The sequence below is a fragment of the Rattus rattus genome, chromosome 6 (assembly GCF_011064425.1).
Source record: "Rattus rattus isolate New Zealand chromosome 6, Rrattus_CSIRO_v1, whole genome shotgun sequence".
NCBI lineage: Eukaryota > Metazoa > Chordata > Mammalia > Rodentia > Muridae > Rattus > Rattus rattus.
This window is the reverse complement of record NC_046159.1, coordinates 154,615,256-154,638,357: the sequence shown is the minus strand read 5'-3', so window position 1 is coordinate 154,638,357 and position 23,102 is coordinate 154,615,256. Positions and strand designations below refer to the sequence as shown.

Here is a 23,102-nt window from a genome sequence, read left to right as displayed (position 1 = left end):
CAGTTCCTCTGCAAGAGCATCTTAACTCCATTTTAACTTCATTTCACCTTAAAGGCGATTCCAGATAAAGTTACAGTCTAGGGTACTTGGGCATTAGGGCTTCAGTCTTCACATTTGAGGGCTACAGATTAGCTCAAGCAGGCATCCACCCTTACAACCCAGTTGCTCCTTATTTATGCATCTCAGAGAAAACTTCCTGTCCTTATTTCTGATACCAATCTTTTTTGGAGTTGCCTTGACAAAATGCTTCAGAAAAGCATCTTAGGAGAGACAGGTTTTATTTACATAACAATTTCAGATGATTCTGTTTGGCTGCTTGTCCATGTGCTTAAACAAAGCATGGTGGGATCCTGTGGTAGTGGAGGTTCTTCACATAGGGGTGGGCAGGAAACAGAAAAAGATGCCTGGGCGCTGTCTCTTGGCCCTCCCCCGTTTTCTCCTTTTATTGCAAAGGTTTCCCAGTATGTGGAGCAGTACTCCCCATACTCAGGGCCAGTCTTCTCAGTTACTCCTGCTTGACAGTGCCTTTAAAACTAAACCACAAGAGTATGCTTTAGGAGTCCCTTGGGAGTTTTTAATCCCATTCAGGTGGCAATTAACTACTACAACTAACTAGAACTTTTAATCACCATGATATATATCCTAAAAAAGTTAAAAAACATTTCTAATGTGTCTGCTTGAACAAGTAAAAGCTCTGTGCTTTTATTCACATTCTTAAAATTACTGCACTGGGTTGGTTAATTTGGGGAAGAAACAAACTATCATCATGTTGGGTAGTGGAGGCGTTAATTTTTAATCCCAGCACTCAGGAGGCAGAGGCAGGCAGACCTCTGAGTTCAAAGCCTGGCATATAGAGCAAGTTCTAGGATGATGACCAGGGTTACATACAGAGAAACCCTGTCTCAAAACAAACAAACAAACAAACCAACCAAAAAACCAAGAGCTAAACAAAAAAACCAAACAAAAAACCACCCTCATATATTTGTTCAGGATCTGAGAAATGTGACTTTGTTGGGAATTATGAAAATAGGTTCTTCAATACAATCAGATTAGGATGAGGAAACTCTAGAATAGGACAGTTTCTCTGTAAGGAGACCTAGACACAGTGTGTCCTATAGTATGTCCCTCTGTCCATACATCTTCATTTGCAAATGTTCATTGCAATGAGTCATTGGTCTGGTTTGAAGTTTCTGGCTTTGGTGATACCATCAATATTGGATGCTCACGGGAATGACTCCTGGGTATCTTGCTGTTGCCCTGTCTCATGAAGGTTCTGCAGCTGTGGATCAGTGAGACCTGCTCTTTCACATGCCCCAGCAGTTCACAGATGATGGAGGTGTGGGGGAGGGTCATACTCAATTTTTAAATGTGCAGGTGATTATTAAGTAAATTTTCTTGTTGTGGTAGGCTGGAGGGAGGGCAAGTGGTTAAGAGTACACTGCTCTTGCTGAGGACCTGAATTAAATTCTCAGCATCCATATGGTAGCTCACAACTAACTTTAACTTCAGTTCTAGGGACTCTTGGCCTAAGTACCAGGTTTGAACAAGGTGTGCCTATACACATGTAAGCAAAACACTCACACACATTAAAATATCCTAAAAGAATTTAAAATGTATATTTGCTTAAGTATAAATATGTCCACTTCAATGAGAAACAAGAAAGACCGTGATCTGTGATCAATTATATGTTCATTTTAAAACATCCTAATATTTTCCCTCAGCCTTGATATTTCACCTCACAAGATGATAACATGGGAGTTTGGGAGTTTGGTTTTGATCATTTAACATTATTATAAATAATATGTCTTTAAAGGTTTTTTTAAAAATTATAATTATTATTATCTTTTGAGACAAGGCTTCTCTGCGTAGCCCTAGTCACCACACTTGGCTTATTTTGAAGTGTTTTAACAGTGTTATATGTATTGACCATAACTGACAAATGAAACCGGTCACAAGTGCAGCGGCGATCATTGGACCCTTATATTTCTGCCTGCAGGTCTGACTTGTGGATAAGATGCCAGGACAGGTGGGACAGGAGTACATAGGAGGGACAGGAGGACATGGGAACATTAGCAGTGTTTGCTTCTCATTCTTGACAGGATTTCCTGTATCCTGTGCTTGTCGTTACCATTCGTGTTGTTAAAGATGACCCTAACTTCTGATTCTCCTGACTCCTGCCAATTGCTGGCATTACAAGCACGGACCACTATGCTTAGTTCACATGGCTCCTGGGATAGAACCCAGGGCTTCATAAACGCCAGCCAAGTTCTTCACTTACAACTGAATGTTTTTAACTTTTTTTTGTTTTGGTCAATATTACTTTTTGGAGGCAGTATTGCTGTGTAGCCTCAAATGTCCTTAGATTTATCATACTACTGTCTCCTCAAGCTCCGGTATGATGAGATTATATACCTGGCAAAGGGACTTAATAATTAAAAACATTGTCTGCTCTTCAAGAGGACCCAGGTTCAATACCCAGCACTCACATGGCAGTTCACAACTGTAACTCGAGTTCCAAGGGATCTGACGTGCAAACACACATGCAGGCAAAACGCCAGTGCACATAAGATAGAAATAAAAGCAGGTATTTAAACAAAACAAGTGGGATTGTACTAAACATTCTCTACCCACCCTGTGCACCTTGAGTTCACTCTTTAGCCCAGACTGGTTTTGTGGTCTTCTTGCCTTAGTCCCCCAGATGCATGCTTGACTGTGTTCCTGACTGTATTTTATTTCATTTCTTGCCTTTCTCCCCATTACTTTATTTTTACTTTACAATTTTTGTCTCATCTGATCTACATAGTGAATTCCATGCCTAGCCATGGCCTTTTAGAGGCCCTGTCATTCATATATATATATATATATATATATATATATATATATATATATATATAAAATACTGTGTGCGAGTCACATATGCAGATCAGAGAATAAATAACTTTGGGCATTGTTCTTCTTGCTTTCCACCTTTTTTTTGATCACAGTCTTTCTTGTTTCTGCTGCTGAGCTGCATAGACAAGTTTCTAGGTGATTCTCTTTTTCTGCTTCCTATCTTTCCACTATAGAGTTCTGGGTCTACGGGATATTTTTATGGACTGTGAGAATTATCAGACTGGTCAGGTCTATGTAGGTGCTTGTACTTACTGAATAATATCCTTGTTCTTCTCTTATTGAGCTGGTTTACCTGTGTAGCCCTGGCTGGCTTGGAATTTAATTTGTTAGGCAGACCACACTGGTATCTTGCTATGAGCCTCTGCTGAAATTACAGGCCTGTGGTACTATGACTTGCTAATTCCTGAATTGGTTATTTTCCCTTTTGTGATAAATTCACAAAGAGAACTGTTAGTTGGAGCCATGCTGGGTAAAATCTCAGGTTTATCACACTAACTTAGCCATGTAGAACTTGGCCTGATCTCTGATGTCAACACCCATTGTAAAAAGGTGGTTCAAGTGTTGACGTTTGCCACGAAGAGGTGATGGATTACATATTATAGGGAGGTTTGGGGACAAGTACTGTGAGTAGATAAGAGTCTGCTGTCAGTATTGCTTTCATTTCAATCACATGTAAGGGAAGTTAACAAAAATGTCAATCAAGCTGTATGCCTAGAAGGAAAGGAAACCAGTTGGACTGTGAAGTGCCTAAGAGGACCACAAGTTCCTTGACCTTTCACAGACTGTAAGCATCTTAACAGAGAGTTGTTACGAAATCTTTTGAGTGGAGGCTGTTTTGCTTTTTTTTTTTTCAACAACTGAGTCCCAGAGGGTCATAGAGCCAGAATGTGAAGGAGGCAGCCTTCACATTACATCTGTGCTTTTAAGGTAGTGAAGGCTCTACTCACATTTCCACTCAGCTCTGTCTGAAGGCTTCATTCTGCCGATACTTTTCAGCAAAGGTCTTCTTGCTGAAATAATTCCATGCGACTTTCTACCTGTGATTCCCTCCTCCTTGTTAAACATTATCCACATTCCTTCCTAAGGATATCCTTTTCCCTTTACTCTGACTTAGAAACTCTTCTATTTTAGAAAAATGGTTATATGTGTGTAGAGAATAATGTAATATACCCCCTATACTGTTATCATTTAACCTAAAACAAAGACACACCAGAATTCATTTATTATTTGGTAAGATATATTTTATTGAAAAATAGTTTTTTTTTTTGGTTTTGGTAAAGAAAGTAAATGATGTATTTAATAGAGATTTTCGTATATAATAGAAAGTACAGTGGTCAGGCATGGGGATATATGCCCCTTCATTCCCAGCACTGCAGAGGCAAGTGATGCTGTGAGTTCAAGGCCAGCCTGGTCTGCAAAGTGAGATCCAGGACAGCCAGGGAAACCCTACACTGTCTGGGGGAAACAAACAAGCAAGCAAGCAAACAAATAAGAATAGCCTCATTTTAGGAATTTTGTTTCATCTTGCACTGTATTTTTAATATACCAGTAAGCTGGAAGGAAGTATAGATACTGCAGGTATGTAATTAGTATTTTTTATTTGAAAATGCATACAGTGTGTTCTGATCATAGTTTCTCCTCCCCTATCTCCTCCTGGATTCTCCCCACCTTCATACTTACCCATAGCTCTAGGCTTTCCTTCTCTCTCTCCTTAGAAAGCAAACACAGCCCGTCCTCTCATGTTACTTTGAAGTTATTTATGACTTACTTATAAGTAGTTGAGAATGTTGTCTTTAAAAAGTAAGGATTTTTATTTATTTATTTTTTTTGTTAAAATTATAAAAGAGTATGTGGGGGCTGAGGAGATGGCTCAGTGGTTAACAGCATTTGCTGCTTTTGCAGAGGCCCCAGTTGCGTTCCCAGCACCTACATGGTTGTTTACAACCCCTTGTAACTCTAGCTCCAAGGGATTCAACAGCCTTTCCTGCCCTTGACAAGCATAACACACATGTGGTTCACATACATACACTCAAGGAAATGTTTATATACATAAAGTAAAAACAAATATTTAAAAGTGAAAGGGAATGAAGTCCATGTATGTGTCTGTGTAATTGGTTCAAGCGATCCTTTCTGCGTCAGTCTTCAGGGCAGCTGGCACCACATCTGTACACATCAGGTCTGGACAATCGGTGTCTCTTAGACTGTCCTCTGCAGTTATTCATAGAGAAAAGGCAGGGTGAAGTTTGATTCTTTCTTTTTCTTTAGTTTGTTTCACTTAGTTTTAATTTAATCAGTGTGTCCACTAACCTTTCTCAGCAGCGATAGATTTTTCTTACTTCCCGTCTCTTCAGGAAAGTATTGGAAGCACATAGACATGGTGTGACTCCTTGTTAAGTATTGGAAGCACATAGACATGGTGTCAGTCCTTGTTAAGTATTGGAAGCACACAGAAATGGTGTGAGTCCTTGTTAAGTGTGGGAAGCACGTAGACATGGTGTGAGTCCTTGTTAAGGGTGTCACTGGCTAGTGTACGTTCAGTGCAGAGCCTGTAGTAGAACCACCACGCAAGGTCAGAAACGCATTGTAGGTTTCGTTTCTATTTACTTGATTGTTGAGGGATTCCAGGAGGAAATAGAGGCTACTTTGCAGGCAGAGGGAGTAGCTTGTGCAAAAGCTGTACCACGTGAGTGAGTTTATAGTGGAAGGAATAACATTTACCAGGAGTTTAACAAGCCTGGTACCAGGCAGGAGATGAAACTGCAGAAGTAGAGTGGTCTTAAGTGAGTTAAGGAATAGTTCTGATTTAGTTGTGAAGGTTGGGGAAGGACATTGCAATATTTACATGATTGATGTAGGAAGAACTGTACTGGGCTGGAGAGATGGCTCATGGATAAGAGTGTGCACTGCTCTTGCAGGGGACCTGGTTGGCACAGCTCCAGGGGCATCCGATACTTCTGGCCTCCACAGCAACTGTATACATATTGCACATACTCTCCATAGACACACACTAACTATACTATACTATAACTAACTATATGATTGTGTGTGTGTGTGGGGGGGAGGCGGGGTTGGCAGTACTGAAGTGGTTATCTTTTTAATGAACCATCTATACTGTACAGTCTTCATTTTCTTTCGTGTTCCCATTCCTCTTTCACTCATTCCTCTACCTTCCTTTATGCCTTCTAGAGTCTTAGTTTTTATTCCTTTCTAATGATGACTAGGCTTGAACTGCAGTTGTTTACAAAGTGGCTGGGGAATGGATAGCTGGCCTAGCAAGCAGTTTAGAGCACTTGTTGCTTTTAAAGAGGATCTGGGTTTGACTTCTGGTGCCCACATGGTGGTTCACAACCACCTGGAACATCTTTCCAGAAGATCCTATGTTCTCTTCTGACCTTTCTGAGCACCAGGCCAGAGGTACAGAAGCATACATACAGGTACAAACTTATGTACATTTAAAAAAACCCAAAAAACAAGCCATTGGTTGTTAAGGAGTCTCTGTTGCTGTCTTAGGATCAGTGTTTTTTTGTTACCACACATACATCATCCATGCATCATAGGAATAAAAATGATGCATATAAGTGTAGGTAGCTACTGAATCTTTAACTGTAGTAATAGACGTGTTAATGAGAAAGCTCCCATTATCCCTGGTCAACAGATGAGGCAAAGTCTATGAGGGAGAAGTTCAATTTGTTTCTAGGAACTGATCATTTGCCCAGCTTACACAGTATCTATCCTCCCACTTCCCCCACCTTAAAAAGCTACATTTCTAGTAAAAGGAAAACAATAGCAAGTTTAAACATTCATCTTCTGTAATTCACATACAGTCAAAGCACACAGACACACACACGTGCGCGTGCGCGGACACACACACTTTCAAACCATCTTTCCACCTGAGTCTATACTTAGCTTGTATTATAGAATTCCCCTGCTCTAGAGCTCCAAGTCTCTTATCCTTGCCATCATGTTCTTTCAGTTTTTTCCCTAAGGTTTCTGATCTAGTAACTGTGTAACTAATGGCGAGAGATTCCTCAGTGTAGCTGATGACTATGTTGATTCTTAGGCGCTAGTTTGATATTTTAGAGTGTTCATAGTTTTGGATAGGTTCTTCTCTGGATGAACAGAATCAGTATACTATATACATAATACATATTAAATATACTAGATATATAATACATAATAATAGCGGATATATTGAATTGGTCTAATACAATCATGACCATCTGCATACTGGAGACTCAAGAACCATTTTCCAGGTCTAGTCATTTTCCATGACTTAGACTTAGAAGTCCCTAACCATAGCTGAAAGCTTGGAAGCTCTCTTTTAGAGTATCTGATATTCAGTTCCTGTTGAAAGAAAGGCCTGAGAAGCTAGAGTCTGATGCCAGCAGATGGCAGAAGTGATACACGCAGTAGAAGGAGTGCGCAGGCTCCTGGACTTTTCCTCAGTAAGCCACTGAAAGGCACAGTGCACATTTAACCCTACACGCCTCTCACTGTCCCCACTGCACAGATAAATCCTCCTTCTTGACAGTGTGTATGTGTGTATGTGCTTATGTGTGCGAGTGTGCTACAAGCCTGCATGCCCCTTACCACTTACATGGAGGTAAGAGGACAATTTGTTGGAATTGGTTTTCTTTACTATATGTACGCTGGAGATCAAGTTCGGATTGTTGATCTTAGTGCAAAAGATCTTTAGTCAACTGAGTCATCTTGGAGCTCCAAGGAAACCATTTTATACCATTATATTAGGGTTTTACTTGGTGTTTCTCTCTCTCTCTCTCTCTCTCTCTCTCTCTCTCTCACACACACACACACACACACACACACACACACACACACACACACACACAGTATGTTTTACTCACATACATACACAGTGTATGTGTACAGGAAATATGCAGAAAAAGTTGCTTCTCTTTTCACATAGGGAGGATAGCCATAAAACAGTCCACATGCTGTTAACATAGCTGTCTATGTGCTTAGTAGCTGCTGAGTACCATTGCTGAAACGACTCACTGAACAGTCTTTTCTTGGTGGACAGGGAAGTGTCTGCTGGCATCCTATCATTTCAAAAATTACTTTTCAGTTAATTTGTTTTCTGCGTATGTAAGGAGGGCAAATGTGCCATGGTACTCACATGGGAGGCCAGAGGATAACTTGCTGGAGTTGATTATCTTCTACTATGTGCAGCCTAAGGATCAAAACGAAGTTGTCAGGCTTGGTAGAAAGTACCTTTTCCAGCTGACCCATCTTGCAGGGCCTCCATATCTATTTTTTGAGACTTAACCACTGTATTAGTTATTTTTCTATTGCTCTAAAAGAAAACAATGACCAAGACAATTACAGAAGAAAGGGTTTATTTTGGTATTACGTTTCTACAGTGGTGGTTCTCAATCTGTGGGATGCAACCTCTTTGGGGTTTGTATATCAGATAATTATATTATGACTCATAACAACAGCAGCAAAATTAGTTATTAAGTAGCAGCAAAATAAATAATTTTTTGATTGAGGGTTACCCAACATGAGGAAGGATGAGAATCATACTATTCTAGAGTCTTAGAGTTCATCATGAAGTGGGGAGGGTTGGTAGCTGAAGCAGGAAGTTGAGAGCTTATCATGCACCACAGGTACTAAGAGCTAACTCAGAATTGTGCCAGTCTCCACCTCCTCCAATATGGCCACACTTTCTAAGCCCTCAAACAGCACCAGCAGGAGACTTTTTCAAATGCTTAAGTCTATAGGAGACATTTCTTATTCAAACCAATACAAATACAATGCTCAAACGAAAATCCTTCATTTAATGACTTGGTGTGCTTCATTATTTATTCATGATAAATTCTCATTTTGCCTTCCTGAGCCAAAGATTATACAAATTCTAATTACTTTTCAAAAAGTTATTTGTTTTTATTTATTCCATTATTGCCTTGGTGTTTTGCATGCATGTATGTCTGTTTGAATGTGTTGAATCCTTTGGAATAGGAGCTGTAGGCAGTTGTGAGCTGTCATGTGGGTTCTGGGAACTGAACTTAGGCCCTCTGGAAGAGCATCCAGTGCTCTTAAATGCTCAGTCATTTCTCCAGCCCCCTAATGACTTGTAATAACGACAAATCCACAAAAGAATAGTTATAGCAATTTCTGGTTTTACTAAGAATAAATGTTTGGTGTGGTGACACAACCTTCAAGGCCAGAGATATGAAGCCCAGGTATCTTAGTCAGTGTACTTTGCTGTGAAGAGACACTGTGATTAAGGCAACTCTTAAAAGAAGCATTTAACTGGGTGCTGGCTTACAGTTTCAGAGGCTTAGTCCATTATTATCATGGCAGGGAGTATGGTGGCCTGCATGGTGCTAGAGCAGTAGCTGAGAGCTACATTCCTAGGCAGGGAGGCTGAGAGAGACTAGGTCCTACATGGGCTTTTTGGAACCTCTTCCAACAGGGGCACACCTCCTAACACTTCTAATTCTTGCAAAGCAATTCACTCTTTGGTGACTAAGGCCATTCTTATTCAACCCACACTTGGCATTGCAGATTCCATTTCAAAGGGAAAATTACCTTTTTATTCATCTTGAAAATTGTAGAAGCTGTCTAATTTTAGGAAAATATTTTCATATTTTCCATTTAAAATGGTTATTTGTATGTATCATACACCATCTAGGAGGAAGGGATATTCCAGAGATAAGTGGGGTGGGGGTGAGGATGGAAAGCCAAACTTACTGTTTGTTTAAAAAGGCTGTCAATGTTAAACTTGGATATTTCCTTGCTGTGCTGTAAGTAACTTTAGGGATTTTTCTCAAATTTTACTCATTTAGAATATTTATGTTGCCAGGTTGCCATGTATGCATATATAAGGGTCAAATGGTTCTCTGCTTCCATCATGTGAGCAACTCAACTCAGGTCATCTGGCCTGGCGGCATAACCATTAACCACTGAGCCATCCTTTCCTGACCCTTCATAGATTTTGACCACAGAAATTAAGGGCAGAACTGGTAAGATAGCTTGGGAGAGAAATAGATACAGTTACTCTGCAAGAGAAGCCAGGTAGTGGAAAGTTTCAGGTGATTGTACAGGGGATAGAATGGAATCGTTGCTGTGTGAGGTATTTGCATGCAAAGAACTGGCAAAATGCAATTTACTACTATAAAGATCTCGGAAGGACCAATCAAATGTTGCTTAAAGCTTTTAGCTTAAAATACCAGGAGGTAATTTCTTCAACCAAATCTTAAGATTCATGGAGTCCCCTTTAGCATTTTTTTTTTTAACACTAGAACTTTGTTTCTTGTGATTAAGAAAATTAATATGGGGGCTGGAGAGGTGGCTCAGCGGTTAAGAGCACTGATGGCTTTTCCAGAGGTCCTGAGTTCAATTCCCAGCAACCACATGGTGGCTCACAACCATCTGTAATGGGATCCGATGCCCTCTTCCGGTGTGTCCAAAGACAGCTGCAGTGTACTCATGTAAATAAAAATAAGTAAATCTTTAAAAAGAAAATTAATATGTGTGTATATGGGTCTATGTGTTTATGCCACTGTGTGTGGGTGTCCACAGAAGCCAGAGGAGTGTATCAGATTGTCTGGGCTAGAGTCAACTAGTTCTTTTGTGATTCCTAATATGGGTACTGGGGACTGGACTCAGGCCATACATATCTTTAAATATTTTATAGTTTCTATTTTATCATAAGAATTAGAGTGAAAAAATGAGACTCATATTTATTAGTGGCTGCAGATAGAGAAGAGAATAGAACCCTGCTCTTTAACCTGTTGACATGTTGGACTAGCTGATTTCTAGGCAGGCGCACCTCCTGCATTATAGTGTGTTTAGAATCTACTGGCTGGGTTGAGTAGCTTCTCCACTCCACACTGGGACAACAAACAATTGTTCAGACATTGCCAGAGAATTTTGGGGGGAACATCAACTCTCCCTCCCACCATTGAGAAACACCATTGAACAAAGGCTAATAAATATGCCTAGAAGAGTGCTTGGCATGGGATCAAGTGTGTTTTTGTTTGTTTGTTTTGGTTTTTTGGGTTTTTTTTCATAAATGAAGTGTTAGTTCTTGGCTGTGAATTTAAAACAGAAGGAAACCATGTTACATGTTGCAGTTGATGAATAAGATGTCCACCGAGCAGCTCTTTCAGATCTTAATTATATAATTAATTTTTGGTGATTGAACCCAGGGCCTTGTACATGTTAGATAAATCCACTACTACTAAGCTGTATTGACTGCTCTCATCTTTTATTTTCTATTTTCTATCATTATAGTGATAGAATTAATAATTAAGTAAGTCAGTAAGTGAGTAAGTTTGGGCCACATTATGAAGCCCTAGAACTTGCTAGACCAGGCTGACCTCAAACTCAGAGATCTAACTGAGGGGTGGAATTAAAGGTTTAAATTAAAGATCTGATCACTTATAAGCCATTTTTTGTTTGTTTGCTTTTTCTTTTAAATCTACTCATTTTTTATTACATTTGCTTTATTTCTGTGCTTCTGTGTGCGCATGTGCTGTCAGGGCTTGACTCTCCTTTCACCATGTGGGTCCCAGGAGATGACTCAGGTCCTCAGGGCTGGAGGCAAGCACCTTTACCCCTGCATCATCTCGCTGTCCCAATTACACGAGCTTTTAGTAAATGGACTTTTAAGGCATTACTTTTAGATTTCACTAAATGTAGACTGCAACCTTTTGAAAGTCTAAACTTTGCAAAGAACTTATTAGAAATATAAAAGCTAAAATGGATACAGAGGGAATCTTGGCTCTGTCCTCACATTCATTCAGGCTTAAGGAAGAAAATATTTTTATTACTTAATGTGCTATTATGCTAAAGAAAACTTAAATTTTATTTGCTATATTTTCCAAGTGTGCTTATGGTGTTTAAGCTTTAAGATTCAATATTTATCTGAGTGTGATAGTCCATGTATACACCTCAGTAGTTAGGAGGATAAAGCAGGAATATTAGAGTCCAAAGCCAGCCTGGGTTACACATGAGAACGTCTCAAAAAACATTCAAACAAAAATTTTAGTATTTGACTTTATGTGCTCGTTTTATTTTGCTTTATTTATTTGTTTGTTTGTTTATTTATTATTTATTTTTGCTGTAGGCCTCGAAGTAGAGGAAAATCTACAGTGGAAGATGAGGACAGCACGGATGGACTGGAGACGACGGAGACAGAAAATATTGTGGAGACAGGTATTGGATCTTAATGGGAATTTTGACAAAATACATAACCATTTGTATTTCTTTATGCACTATACATAGCATTTATATAGAAGTGTCTGCTAGCATTTATCAGCATATGAGACTCGTAACTCTTCCATCTGTTTGCATTGTTTGATGTCTCCTGAGTAAAAGGTCTCTTTCTCAGTTTTCCCCTCGAGTCCTTATTTAGTTTGAATTATTTTGTATATATGAATGTCTTTTATTAAAACAAGTAGGCTGGAGAGATGGCTCAGTGGTTAAGAGCACCGACTGTTCTTCCAGAGGTCCTGAGTTCAATTCCCAGCAACCACATGGTGGCTCACAACCATCTGTAATGGGATCCAATGCCCTCTTCTGGTGTGCATGAAGACAGCGACAGTGTATGCATATACAATAAATAAATTAAAAAAAATCTTAAAAAAAAAAAAACCCAAAAAACAAGTACAACCTTCTAAAACTCATTTTATGCCTTTAGTATATTTCTGACTTGTGAACCATCAAGTATTTGTTCAAAGATTTTGTTAATATGAATATAGAGGAAAAATGTTCTAGTAGTGAATGGTATTATGAAGTCCTGGATTAAACCATAAATTTCTGTGTGCTCAGCCTTCAGATATCTTAAATATACTGGTGTGCATTGTGTACCCACAAGAATGAATAAGTAAAATACTAAAACTAATGTCCAAGATCTGAACAAGTTGGTGATTTAATAAGTGATGGGGCTCATGGCCTGGGTAGAAGGTGACTGCATGGCGTATTCAGCCTGGCACTCTGTGTTTCTCACAGTGGTCTCTGTGCTGTTCATCAAGATGAACATTAACTTTTTTTTTAAAAAATATTTATTTATTTAATGTATTTGAGTACAGCGTTGCTGTCTTCAGACACACCAGAAGAGGGCATCAGATCTCATTACAGATGGTTGTGAACCACCATGTGGTTGCTGGGATTTGAACTCAGGACCCCTGGAAGAGCAGTCAGCGCTCTTAAGCACTGAGCAATCTCTCCAGCCTGAGCATTATATTATATTGATATATGTAGAATATCAACGTTTCTTAGAAAAAAAATTGAAAGGTTTCTTCATCATTTCTAAAATATATTTTTTTGTATGTTTTGCCTGCACATATATGTGTGTGTACCATGTTCACATAGGGTAGCCAAGCAGATCAGAAGAGGGTGGTAGATTTCCTGGTACTGGAGTTGTAGGTAGAAATGAGCTGCAGTGTGACTGGGAATCAAACTTGGATCCTCTGGAAGAGCAGTCAGTGCTCTTGACCACTGAGCCATCTCTAACTTTATCTTTAAAAAAAAAAAAATTGTGTGTGTGTGTACAACTTGGGGAAGTTTTTTCTTACTATATGGACTGTGGGGATCAGACCTGGGGCATCAGACTTGGCAGCAAGCTTCTTAACTTACAGAACAATTTCTCATAATAATGCTTTACATTTTAAGATATTTTCTAGAAAATACCTTACTTCTTAATATGTGCAGAGTTCTTGGAATGCTTTTATATACTCTGTAGTTCCCATTTTCTTTTCTGTTGTGTTTCATTAGAGTGACAAAGTGAAGTTTGGAAGTTCAAGATCTTTTCATCTTTTAAAAATGTTCCTTCCCACCTTTCCTTTCCTATTCATATCTTTCCCCTTTCCTTCCCTCTGTTAGAGTTTATTATTAATTTTTTATAGATTTATTTTTTTTTTTTATCTGTTTGTATGTGCTGGAGTAAACATGGGACCCAGAAGAGGTTTTGGATTTTCAGGAGCTGGAGTTACAGGCAGTTGTGAGCTACCCAACATGAGTACTGGGGACCCAAGCTGGGATTCTCTATAAGAGCAATAAATACTGATAACTGCTGCATCATTTCTCAGAACCCCTTTAAAGCCACGGTGCCTACTCCTTCACCCCCAAAGAAAGGGTCTCACTGTGTAGCCCTGGCTGTCCTGGAACTTTCACTATGTAGACCAGGCTTGGATGCAGCTCACAGAGACCCACTTGCCTCTGCCTCCCAAGTGCTGGGATTAAAGGTGCTTGCCACTATGTCCAGCTCCTGTTCTAAGTGACATTTTTCAACCTTAATTTTTTTTTTTAAATTAAGACAGTATGGTCCAGCAATCTCCTTTTTAAAACAATGTACCCATCAGCATTCTTCTTCAGTATTCTCTTTATTGCTTGGTGACGATCTAGCATCATTTCTGTGTTACTCTGTTTTTCCCCTTGGAATCTTGTTGTTGTTTTGTTTTCCAGACAGGGTTTCACTGTGTACTCTTGGCTGTCCTGGAACTCACTGTGCAGACCAGTCTGGTCTCTAACCCAGAGAGTAAGAGGCATGTGCCACCACCTCTTTGCAATTTTTGATGATCTGTTTTAAAACCTTGAGGTTTGACTCCTGATTTCTTTTAAACTCCTCCAGTTCCTATCAGTAATACATTCCTAGAGTTCACACATTATCCTTGTCCTAGTGCCATTTATTGGAACTATTAGTGACTCCTTTTCAAATTTGCATGGGTTCCACCTTTTTCCCCACCACACTTTTGTCTTAATCTATGCCACACAGTTTTTTACACATTGAAACCCACAGTCCAGTGATCTTATGAATGGGTTTGCTGCTTTTCTAGCTCCAAGTTTGTACCTCAGTCTTTGTGATCCTTTATTTGTAACCTTATGTAACCCTGGCTAGCCTGGAGTTCACAATTCTGGCTTAAACTCTTTTTAAAGAGGTTTACCTGTCTGTCTCTCCCTCCTGAGTGCTAGGATTGAAGGCATGTACCACTACGTATGCCGACTGTCATTTTCTTGACAACCTTCAACTCTTCCACCAAACTCAAATTTTACGTCTGTCCCCTGATCATGGCTGTAGACAACAGACAGTCTTGCTGATCTCAGATGAGCTCAGATCTCAAGTGAGTCAACACTACTCCTTTCCTCAGTCTACATTTATATAGAAATTTCTTGAGACTCATTATATCATTCACCATCTTCTCTTCTCAAGCTTCTAGTCTTCAATTTAAATTTAGTTTTCATTCATTATTATTTTAGTGGAAACAGGAATTTCGCATGTGCCTAGTGGGTATGCGCTCTTGGGTGTTCCTCTGCCCTTGTGTTCTGCCTTAACTCCTGTGTCTTAAGTATCCTTTCCAGAAAGCCCCTGTGATCACTATTCTTTGGGAAGAATATTACTGAGATCCATCTTTTATCTTTCCTGCCCCTAGATAGAAATTTAACTACTCTCTGAAAACTTCAGGTTCTTTTAGCTAAGAAAAGTAGTAGGGAAAGCTGTCGGTTGTAGGACATACCATAATTGCTTCACATGAGAACTAACTCTGTTGTTAGTCTTTGTCTTGTTTAATAATATATTAGCCATTAGAAGAGACAATAAGTATTTAGTATAGTCATTTATAATTGTGAGTTGATACACATTGAAGCCTATCTGTAAATAGCTCTAGCTTGTTTGTCTGTCTCAGACAGGTGTCTTACCAATGTAGCCAAGTCGTCTGGAACTTGCTGTGTAGCCTCACACTCAGACTCTTGAGTGCTGTGACTAAAACTCTGTATTATGTATTATCTACTCATCTACATCTCCCTCCTTCTCTTATGTGCTTCCCAGATGCTAGTAACTTCTATTCAGTTATGTTGTGTTGTATTATAATATATTGTGTTATATTGTATTGTAACATGTTTCTTTGAGATTGATATTAGCTTCCATATTAAAATGAGATGGAACATTTATGTTTTTGACAAGTTCACATAATATTATCATCCATTTCCACACACATTTCTGGAGAAGGAGTGATATTTTTTCTGGCACAGGGTCTAATTCTATAGTCTAGGTCACTTCAGGTCACTGTATAGCTAAGGGTGGCCTCAAACTTGTGATCCTGTTGCCTTCCTGTCTTGAGAGCTTTCTTTGCTTTGTTGCCATTTTAGGGTCGAGTGATCCTTGATGTCAGCTTCCTAAGTGTTAGAACTATAGACATATATGGGATTGATTGGACACTGCAGCTTCACAAAGCTGTTGTGTCCCCTCCCTCCCCTCCCTTCCACACTCCCACCCTCCCACCTTCCCTGTCTCACTTTTTCAAGAAAATGTTTCTCTGTATATCCTGTCTGTCCTAGATTTAATTCTGTCGACCAGGTCGGCCTCCAGTCATAGAGCCTCTGCCTCCCAAGTGCTGGGATTAAAGGCATGGACCACCACTGTCCTGCCATGTGGCTTCCTTTCTTTCCTTTTCCTTCTTTTCCTTTTCCTTCCCCTCCCCTTCCCTCCCCTCCCCCCTCTTTTTGTCTGTCTGTCTGTCTGTCTTGGGAGCATTGTGTATGGTTTTCTATAAGAACTAATCTTTCAGGATTTATTTATTTTTATTTTATGTTTATGAGTGTTTTGCCTCCATGTATGTAAGTATACCTTGTATAAGCCTGTTGCCCTCAGAGGTCAGAAGAGGGTGTTGGATCCCCTGGAACTGGGGTGACAGATGGTTATAAGCTTCCCTGTGGATACTGGGAATTGAGCCTGGTCTTTTAAAAGAGCGGCCTGTGTTCTTTTTTCTTTCTTTCTTTTTGTTTTTTTTTTTCGGAGCTGGGGACCGAACCCAGCGCCTTGTGCTTGCTAGGCAAGCGCTCTACCACTGAGCTAAATCCCCAATCCCGGCCAGTGTTCTTAATTGTGGAACCATCTCTCCAGCCTTAACTGGACTGGACTAATTTACATTCTTACTATCAGCGTATGAGGACAATCTTTAATCTTACCATTAATCATTTTTGTCTTTACTATTATTTTTACAGCTATTTAAAGGAGGATGAGATGACATTTTGTGGTTTTGGTTTTCATTTCTCTGATAATGAGATGCTTCTGCACTTCTAATAGTTGCAAAGTTTTGGGTTTTATTTAATGCTTTGACACAACTGTACACGTTTAGAACTAGAGGCCTATTTTATTTATTCTGCATTATATGCCCACTTTTCTAGCATCACCCCTCCCCCCCTTTTTTGGGGGGGGGTAAATGTTTGTGTGTGAGGAGATGCTGTTTGTAGCTCAGCTTGGCCTAGAATTTACAGTAATAGTTCCATCCCTCTCTAGTTCTGAATTACACCCTACTTAACTGGTATATTTTAAAGTCAGGTATTCTCTTTCTTCTAGGTTGTGCGTTTCCATCCCTCTACCTCCCCCCCCCCCCCCACATCTGCTCCTCCCTGGTTTCAGATGAAAGGCATTTATTTATTGAGTCCGGGCCTCATATATAGCCCTGTGGCCTAGAGCTCACTATGTGTACCAGACTGGGAGCATCATGGAGATCTACCTGACTCTGCTTCGGATTGAAGCATGCACCACCATGCCTGTCCTGTCCTTATGTGTTTTCATTATTCTAGTCCTTGAAGAAAATCGTTTGTATTTTGATAGAAAATTCCATTCAATGTGCTGATCATTTTGAGCTGTGTAGATAGTTTTTTAAAAGTACAATAGATTTTTCATTCAATATTTTCCCTCATCCCTCTGCTCCTATCAGTTTCTCCCATCCCCCACCCCCACCTCCATACCCAGTCTACAAGCTTTCTGTCTCTCAAGAAACAGGCTTCTAAAGAATAATAACAAAGTAAAACAAAATACAGTAAGGTAAAACAAAAGCAAACAAACCGGAATAGGACAAAACAGCCAAACAAGAAAAAGCAAAAGAAATGCATATATATGCAGAGTGGAGACACTGTACACTTGTGCACACAAAGGAATCCCATAAAAACAAAACCAGAAGCTGTAATATATGCACAAAGGATTTGTAAATTTTTTTTTTTTTTTTTTTTTTTTTGAGACAGGGTCTCACTGTGTAGCTTCAGTCTGGCCAGGATTTAACAGAGATTTGCATGCCTCTGCAGCCCAGTGGTGGTATTAAAGGCAAGCTAAGGACCTGTAATTTTTTAAAAGCCCTGTATGTATGTATGTATGTATGTATGTAGGTATGTTTGTGTGTATGCATGTATGTTTGTGTGTATGTATGTGTGTGTATGTATATGATTAATATATGTATTAAGTTTTCATACAATCCCTCAAATAGCTCTTGGCTTTATCCCTTTCTTCTCTTCTGCATCTCCCTCCTCCCTCCCCCTCCTTATTTGATCATCCTGTTGAGTCTCTTCCCTATCCGTCCATAAATATGTATTCTATTTCCCTTTTCTGCAGAGACCTAACCCTTCCCCAGTCCCTTACTTTCTACCTAACCTCTCTGGCTATATATATTGCAACTTGCTTATCAGTGACTTAACATCCACATATATGCGAATGCATACCATATTTGTCTTTCTAGGTCTGAGTTTTACTTCACATAGGATGATTATTTTCTAACTGAGTCAATTTACCTGTGAACTTTATGATCACATTTTTTAAATAAAAACTATCAAGTCATACTCAATTGAGTTAATGTTTGATATTTTCTTTATCTGTTCTTCTATTGACAGACATCTAGGTTGTTACCAATTTCTGGCTCTTATGAATAGAGCAGTAATGACAAGGTTGAGCAAGTGTCTCTGTGGTCACATGCAGCATCCTTTGTGTGTACACCTAAGAGTGGTAGAGCTGGATCTTGAGGCAGATCAATTCTTGAGAAATCACAACACTGATTTTCTTCATGGCTGTACAACTTCACACTCTCGCCAGCAGTGGAGGAATGTTTGCCCTTATTTACATGCATGATAATCATTTTGTTTTTATTGATCTTAGCTATTCTGACTGGAAGAAAATGAAGTGTTGAGGTAGTTTTGATTTGCATTTCCCTGATGGCCTAGCATGTTGAACAGTTCTTTAAGTGTTTTTCAGCTATTTGAGTCTTTCCTTTGAGAATTCTGTTTGTCTGTACCCTGTTTAAAAAATTGTGTTATTTGTTTTCATGATACTTCTTTGTTTTTTAGTTATATATATATATATATATATATATATATATATATATATATATACATGCATACATTAGGCATCTATTGGATGTGGAGTTGGTAAAAAATCTTTTCCTGTCCTGTAGGCTGCCACTTTGTCTGGTTGACAGTGTTCTTTGCCATTCAGAAACTTTTCAGTTTCATGAGGTCCCATTTATTAATTGTTACTTTCAGTGCCTGTGCTATTGTTCTGTTCAGAGGGTGCTGAGTTTCTCTTCTATAAGGTTCAGTGTGCCTGGCTTTATGTTGAGTCTTTGCTCCATCTGGAGCTGAGCTTTGTGCAGAGAGATGAGTGTGGATCTGTGTGCACTCTTCTACAAGTGTGCAGAGAGATGAGTGTGGATCTGTGTGCACTCTTCTACATATGTGCAGAGAGATGAGTGTGGATCTATGCACTCTTCTACAAGTGTGCAGAGAGATGAGTGTGGATCTGTGTGCACTCTTCTACAAGTGTGCAGAGAGATGAGTGTGGATGAGTGTGATTCTTCTACATGTGTGCAGAGAGATGAGTGTGGATCTGTGTGCACTCTTCTACAAGTGTGCAGAGAGATGAGTGTGGATCTGTGTGCACTCTTCTACATGTGTGCAGAGAGATGAGTGTGGATCTATGTGCACTCTTCTACAAGTGTGCAGAGTGATAAGTGTGGACCTATGTGCACTCTTCTACATGTATGCAGAGTGATGAGTGTGGATGAGTGTGATTCTTCTACATGTATGCAGAGTGATGAGTGTGGATGAGTGTGATTCTTCTACATGTATGCAGAGTGATGAGTGTGGATGAGTGTGATTCTTCTACATGCAGCCATCTAGTTTGACCATCTGTTGCAGATGCTGTCTTTTTCAGTGTTTATTTTTTTCTGGATTCTTTATCAAAAATCAGGTGTCCATAGATGTGCACTATTTTTCTGGGTCTTCAGTTAAATTTTATTGATCACATGTCTGTTTTGGTGCCAGGATGTTTTTACTACTGTAGCTTGGTAGTGCAGTTTGAGATTGGGCATGGTGACACCTCCTGCTGTTCTTCTGTTATTCAGGAACTTTTTTTTAGCTAATCTGGGCTTTTTTGTGTTTCCTCTTAAAGCTGAAATTTGTTCTTCAAGTTCTGTGAAGAATTGTGTTGGGTTTTAATGTAGATTGCATTGTATTTGCAGATTTGGTAGGATAGCTTTTACTCTATTAATCCTACTAATCCATGAACATGGGAACATGGAAAATCTATATTCCTATATTCTGTTTTCTGATGTCTTCATTAATTTCTTTCTAAAGTGTCTTAAGGTTTTTATACGAATCTTTCACTTGATTGGTTAGAGTTAATCTGAAGCTATTGTGAAAGGTGTCATTTCCCTGATTCTTTCTCTGTCATTTGTATATAGGAAGGCAACCGATTTTTGTTAAGTTTTTTATCCTGCTACTTATGTGTTTATCAGCTATAGGAGTTTCCCGGTGTAATTTTTAGGGTTATTTAAGATACTCCGACTTCTTTCATTCTATTTATATCCCTTTGATCTCCTTCAGTTGTCTTATTTCTCTTGCAAAGACCTCAAGTACTGGATTTAAAAGGTACGGAGAGTTTTTCAGTCAATTTTTACATGGTGAGTACATACATTGATTTGCATATGTTTAATCATCCTTGCATCTCTGGGATGAAGCCTACTTAATCATGGTAGATGATCTTTTTGCTGTGTTCTTGGATTCAGTTTGCAAGTATTTTATAGAGAATTTTTATATCTATGTTTATAAGCAAAATCAGGCTGTAATTCTCATTCTTTGTTGGTTCTTTATGTGGTTTAGGTATCAGTTACTGGGTCCTTATAAAAGGATTTTTGTTGTTGTTGAATAATTTGAGAAATATTGGGGTAACTTCTGTGAAATACTGATAGAAGCCACCCATTCCCATGCTTTCTGGGTTGGTAGGTTCAATTACTACTTATATTTCACTAAAGGTTATAGCAGTTTAAACAATTGTTTACCTGATATTCAAATTTGTTAGGATGGTATATATTGAGAAAATTATCCATTTTTTTTTTGTAGGTTTTCTAATTTGGCGTACAGGTTTTTAAAATATGTCCTTATGAGTCTCTGGATTTCCTCAGTGTCTGTAATTATGTCTCCTCCTTTGTCTCTAATTTGATAACATGGCTCTTCTCTCTCCACCTTTTAGTTAATTTTGCTAGGGGCTGGGTGGTCTTACTGGTTTTCTCAAAGAACCCAACTTTTTGTTTTATTGATTCTTTTTTTTTTTTTTTTATCGTGTCAAGCCAGGAGAGGGAGGGAGAGAGAGAGAGAGAGAGAGAGAGAGAGAGAGAGAGAGGAGAGGGAGGGAGGGAGGAGGAGAGGAAGAAGGAAGAGCAGAAGAGAGAGAGGGGAAGGAGGTTATTGATTCTTTATATCAGTTTTTTGTTTGTTTGTTTCCAGTTTATTGAATCAGTCCTGAGTTTGATTATTTCTTGCCATCTCTCCCTTTTGGATGTTATTTCTTATTTGTTCTAGATCTTTCAGATGTGCTGTTGGATTGCTAATACCACACAGATGTGTCTCTTTTTATGGAGGCACTGCATTGTGTCCCATAACTTGGGCCACGTTGTGCTTTCCTTTTCATTCAATTCTAGAAAGTTATTAACTTCTGTCCCAACCCATTTTCCATTCAGTGATGAGTTGTTCATTTTCCATGAGTTTGCAAGTTTTCTGTTTTTGCCATCCACGTTAATTCGTGTTGTTGAGAGAGGCACAGGGGTTATTTCAGTTTGCTTTCCTCTGTGGAGACTTGCTTTGTGTCCAAGTATGTGGTCAATTTTGGCAGAAGTTCTATGAGGTGCTAAGAAGAAGGTATATTCTTTTGAATTTGGGTGAAATGTTCTGTAAATATAGTTTATAATGTCAGTTTGGTTTATAACGTCAGTTACCTGCAACATTTCCTTTAGTTTTTGTCTCTGACCTGTGTATTGGTGAGAATGGGGTACTGAAGGCACTCATTATCACTGTGTGAGGGTCAAGATGTGATTTAAGCTAAAACAAGGTTACTTTTATGAACTTGGGTGCCCTTGTTTTTGGTGTGTAGATATTAAGGATCACAGTATCCCTTAGGTGGATCAAAGGCGTGGACCACCTTCACCCACCTTTGAGAATTTTATATGGGTGCTTTTTAGGGATGTTGACCTGTAGTGCTTTGTATGCTAATGTGTCTCATCCATACTTTTTAAAAACAGGGCAATTGTAGTCTGATAGGAACTTAAGAATTCCTTCCCTTTAGGACTTCTAAGTAATTTCAAAAGAATTGATACTTGTTTTATTTTAACAGTTTGATTCTAGGCATTTTCTTGATAGAATTTTTTTTGTCTGGTTGATAAACATTTCTTACTATTGGTCTGCTGTGATATTCTGTCATGGTTCAGTTTTAACAGACTCTATGTTCAGATTTCCCCACATGAAGCTGTGCTCAGTGATGTCATTTCTGTTGTCAACTATATAATGCATCTGTTTTCATTTCTGTATTATGTGATCCCTCCCTCCTCCCCCTCCCTCCCTCCTCCCTCCCTCCTTCCCTTCCCTTCCCTTCCCTTCCTTCCCTTCCCTTCCCCTTCCTTCCCCCCTCCCCTTCCCCTTCTTCCCCCTTCCCTTCTTCCCCTTCCCCTTCTTCCCCTTCCCCTTCCCCCCCTTCCCCTTCCCCCCTTCCCCTTCCCTTCCCCTCCCTTCCCCTCCCTTTCCCTTTCCTTCCTTTCCCTCCTTCCCTTTCCTTTCCCTTCCCTTTCCTTCCTTTCCCTTCCCTTTTCCTTCCCTTTTCCTTCCTTCCCTTCCCTTCCCTTCCTTCCCCCCCTTCCCTTCCCCTTCTCCTTCCTTCCTTCTTCCTTCCCTTCCTTCCCTTCCTTTCCTTCCTTCCCTTTCCTTTCCCTTCCTTTTCCTTCCTTTCCTTCCTTCCCTTCCCTTTTCCTTCCTTTCCTTTTCCTTTCCCTTTCCCTTTCCTTTCCCCCTTTTTCCCTTTCCTTCCCTTCCCTTCCCTTCCCTTCCTTCCCTTCCCTTCCCTTCCCTTCCTTCCCTTCCCTTCCCTTCCTTCCCTTCCCTTCCTTCCTTTTCCTTCCCTTCCCTTTTCCTTCCCTTTTCCTTCCCTT

The 23,102-nt window shown here is 39.5% G+C and overlaps 1 protein-coding gene across 1 annotated transcript in view; it reads left to right on the top strand.

Moving 5' to 3' along the window:
* Window positions 1-5,383: 5,383 nt before the first annotated feature.
* Window positions 5,384-23,102, top strand: part of LOC116904494 (histone-lysine N-methyltransferase 2C) — a 162,713-nt gene continuing 144,994 nt past the window's right edge. Inside the window, exons 1-2 of the mRNA XM_032907291.1 lie at window positions 5,384-5,388; window positions 11,987-12,075. Of these exons, the coding sequence (XP_032763182.1) occupies window positions 5,384-5,388; window positions 11,987-12,075 (94 nt within the window). The remainder of the gene's footprint in view (window positions 5,389-11,986; window positions 12,076-23,102) is intronic.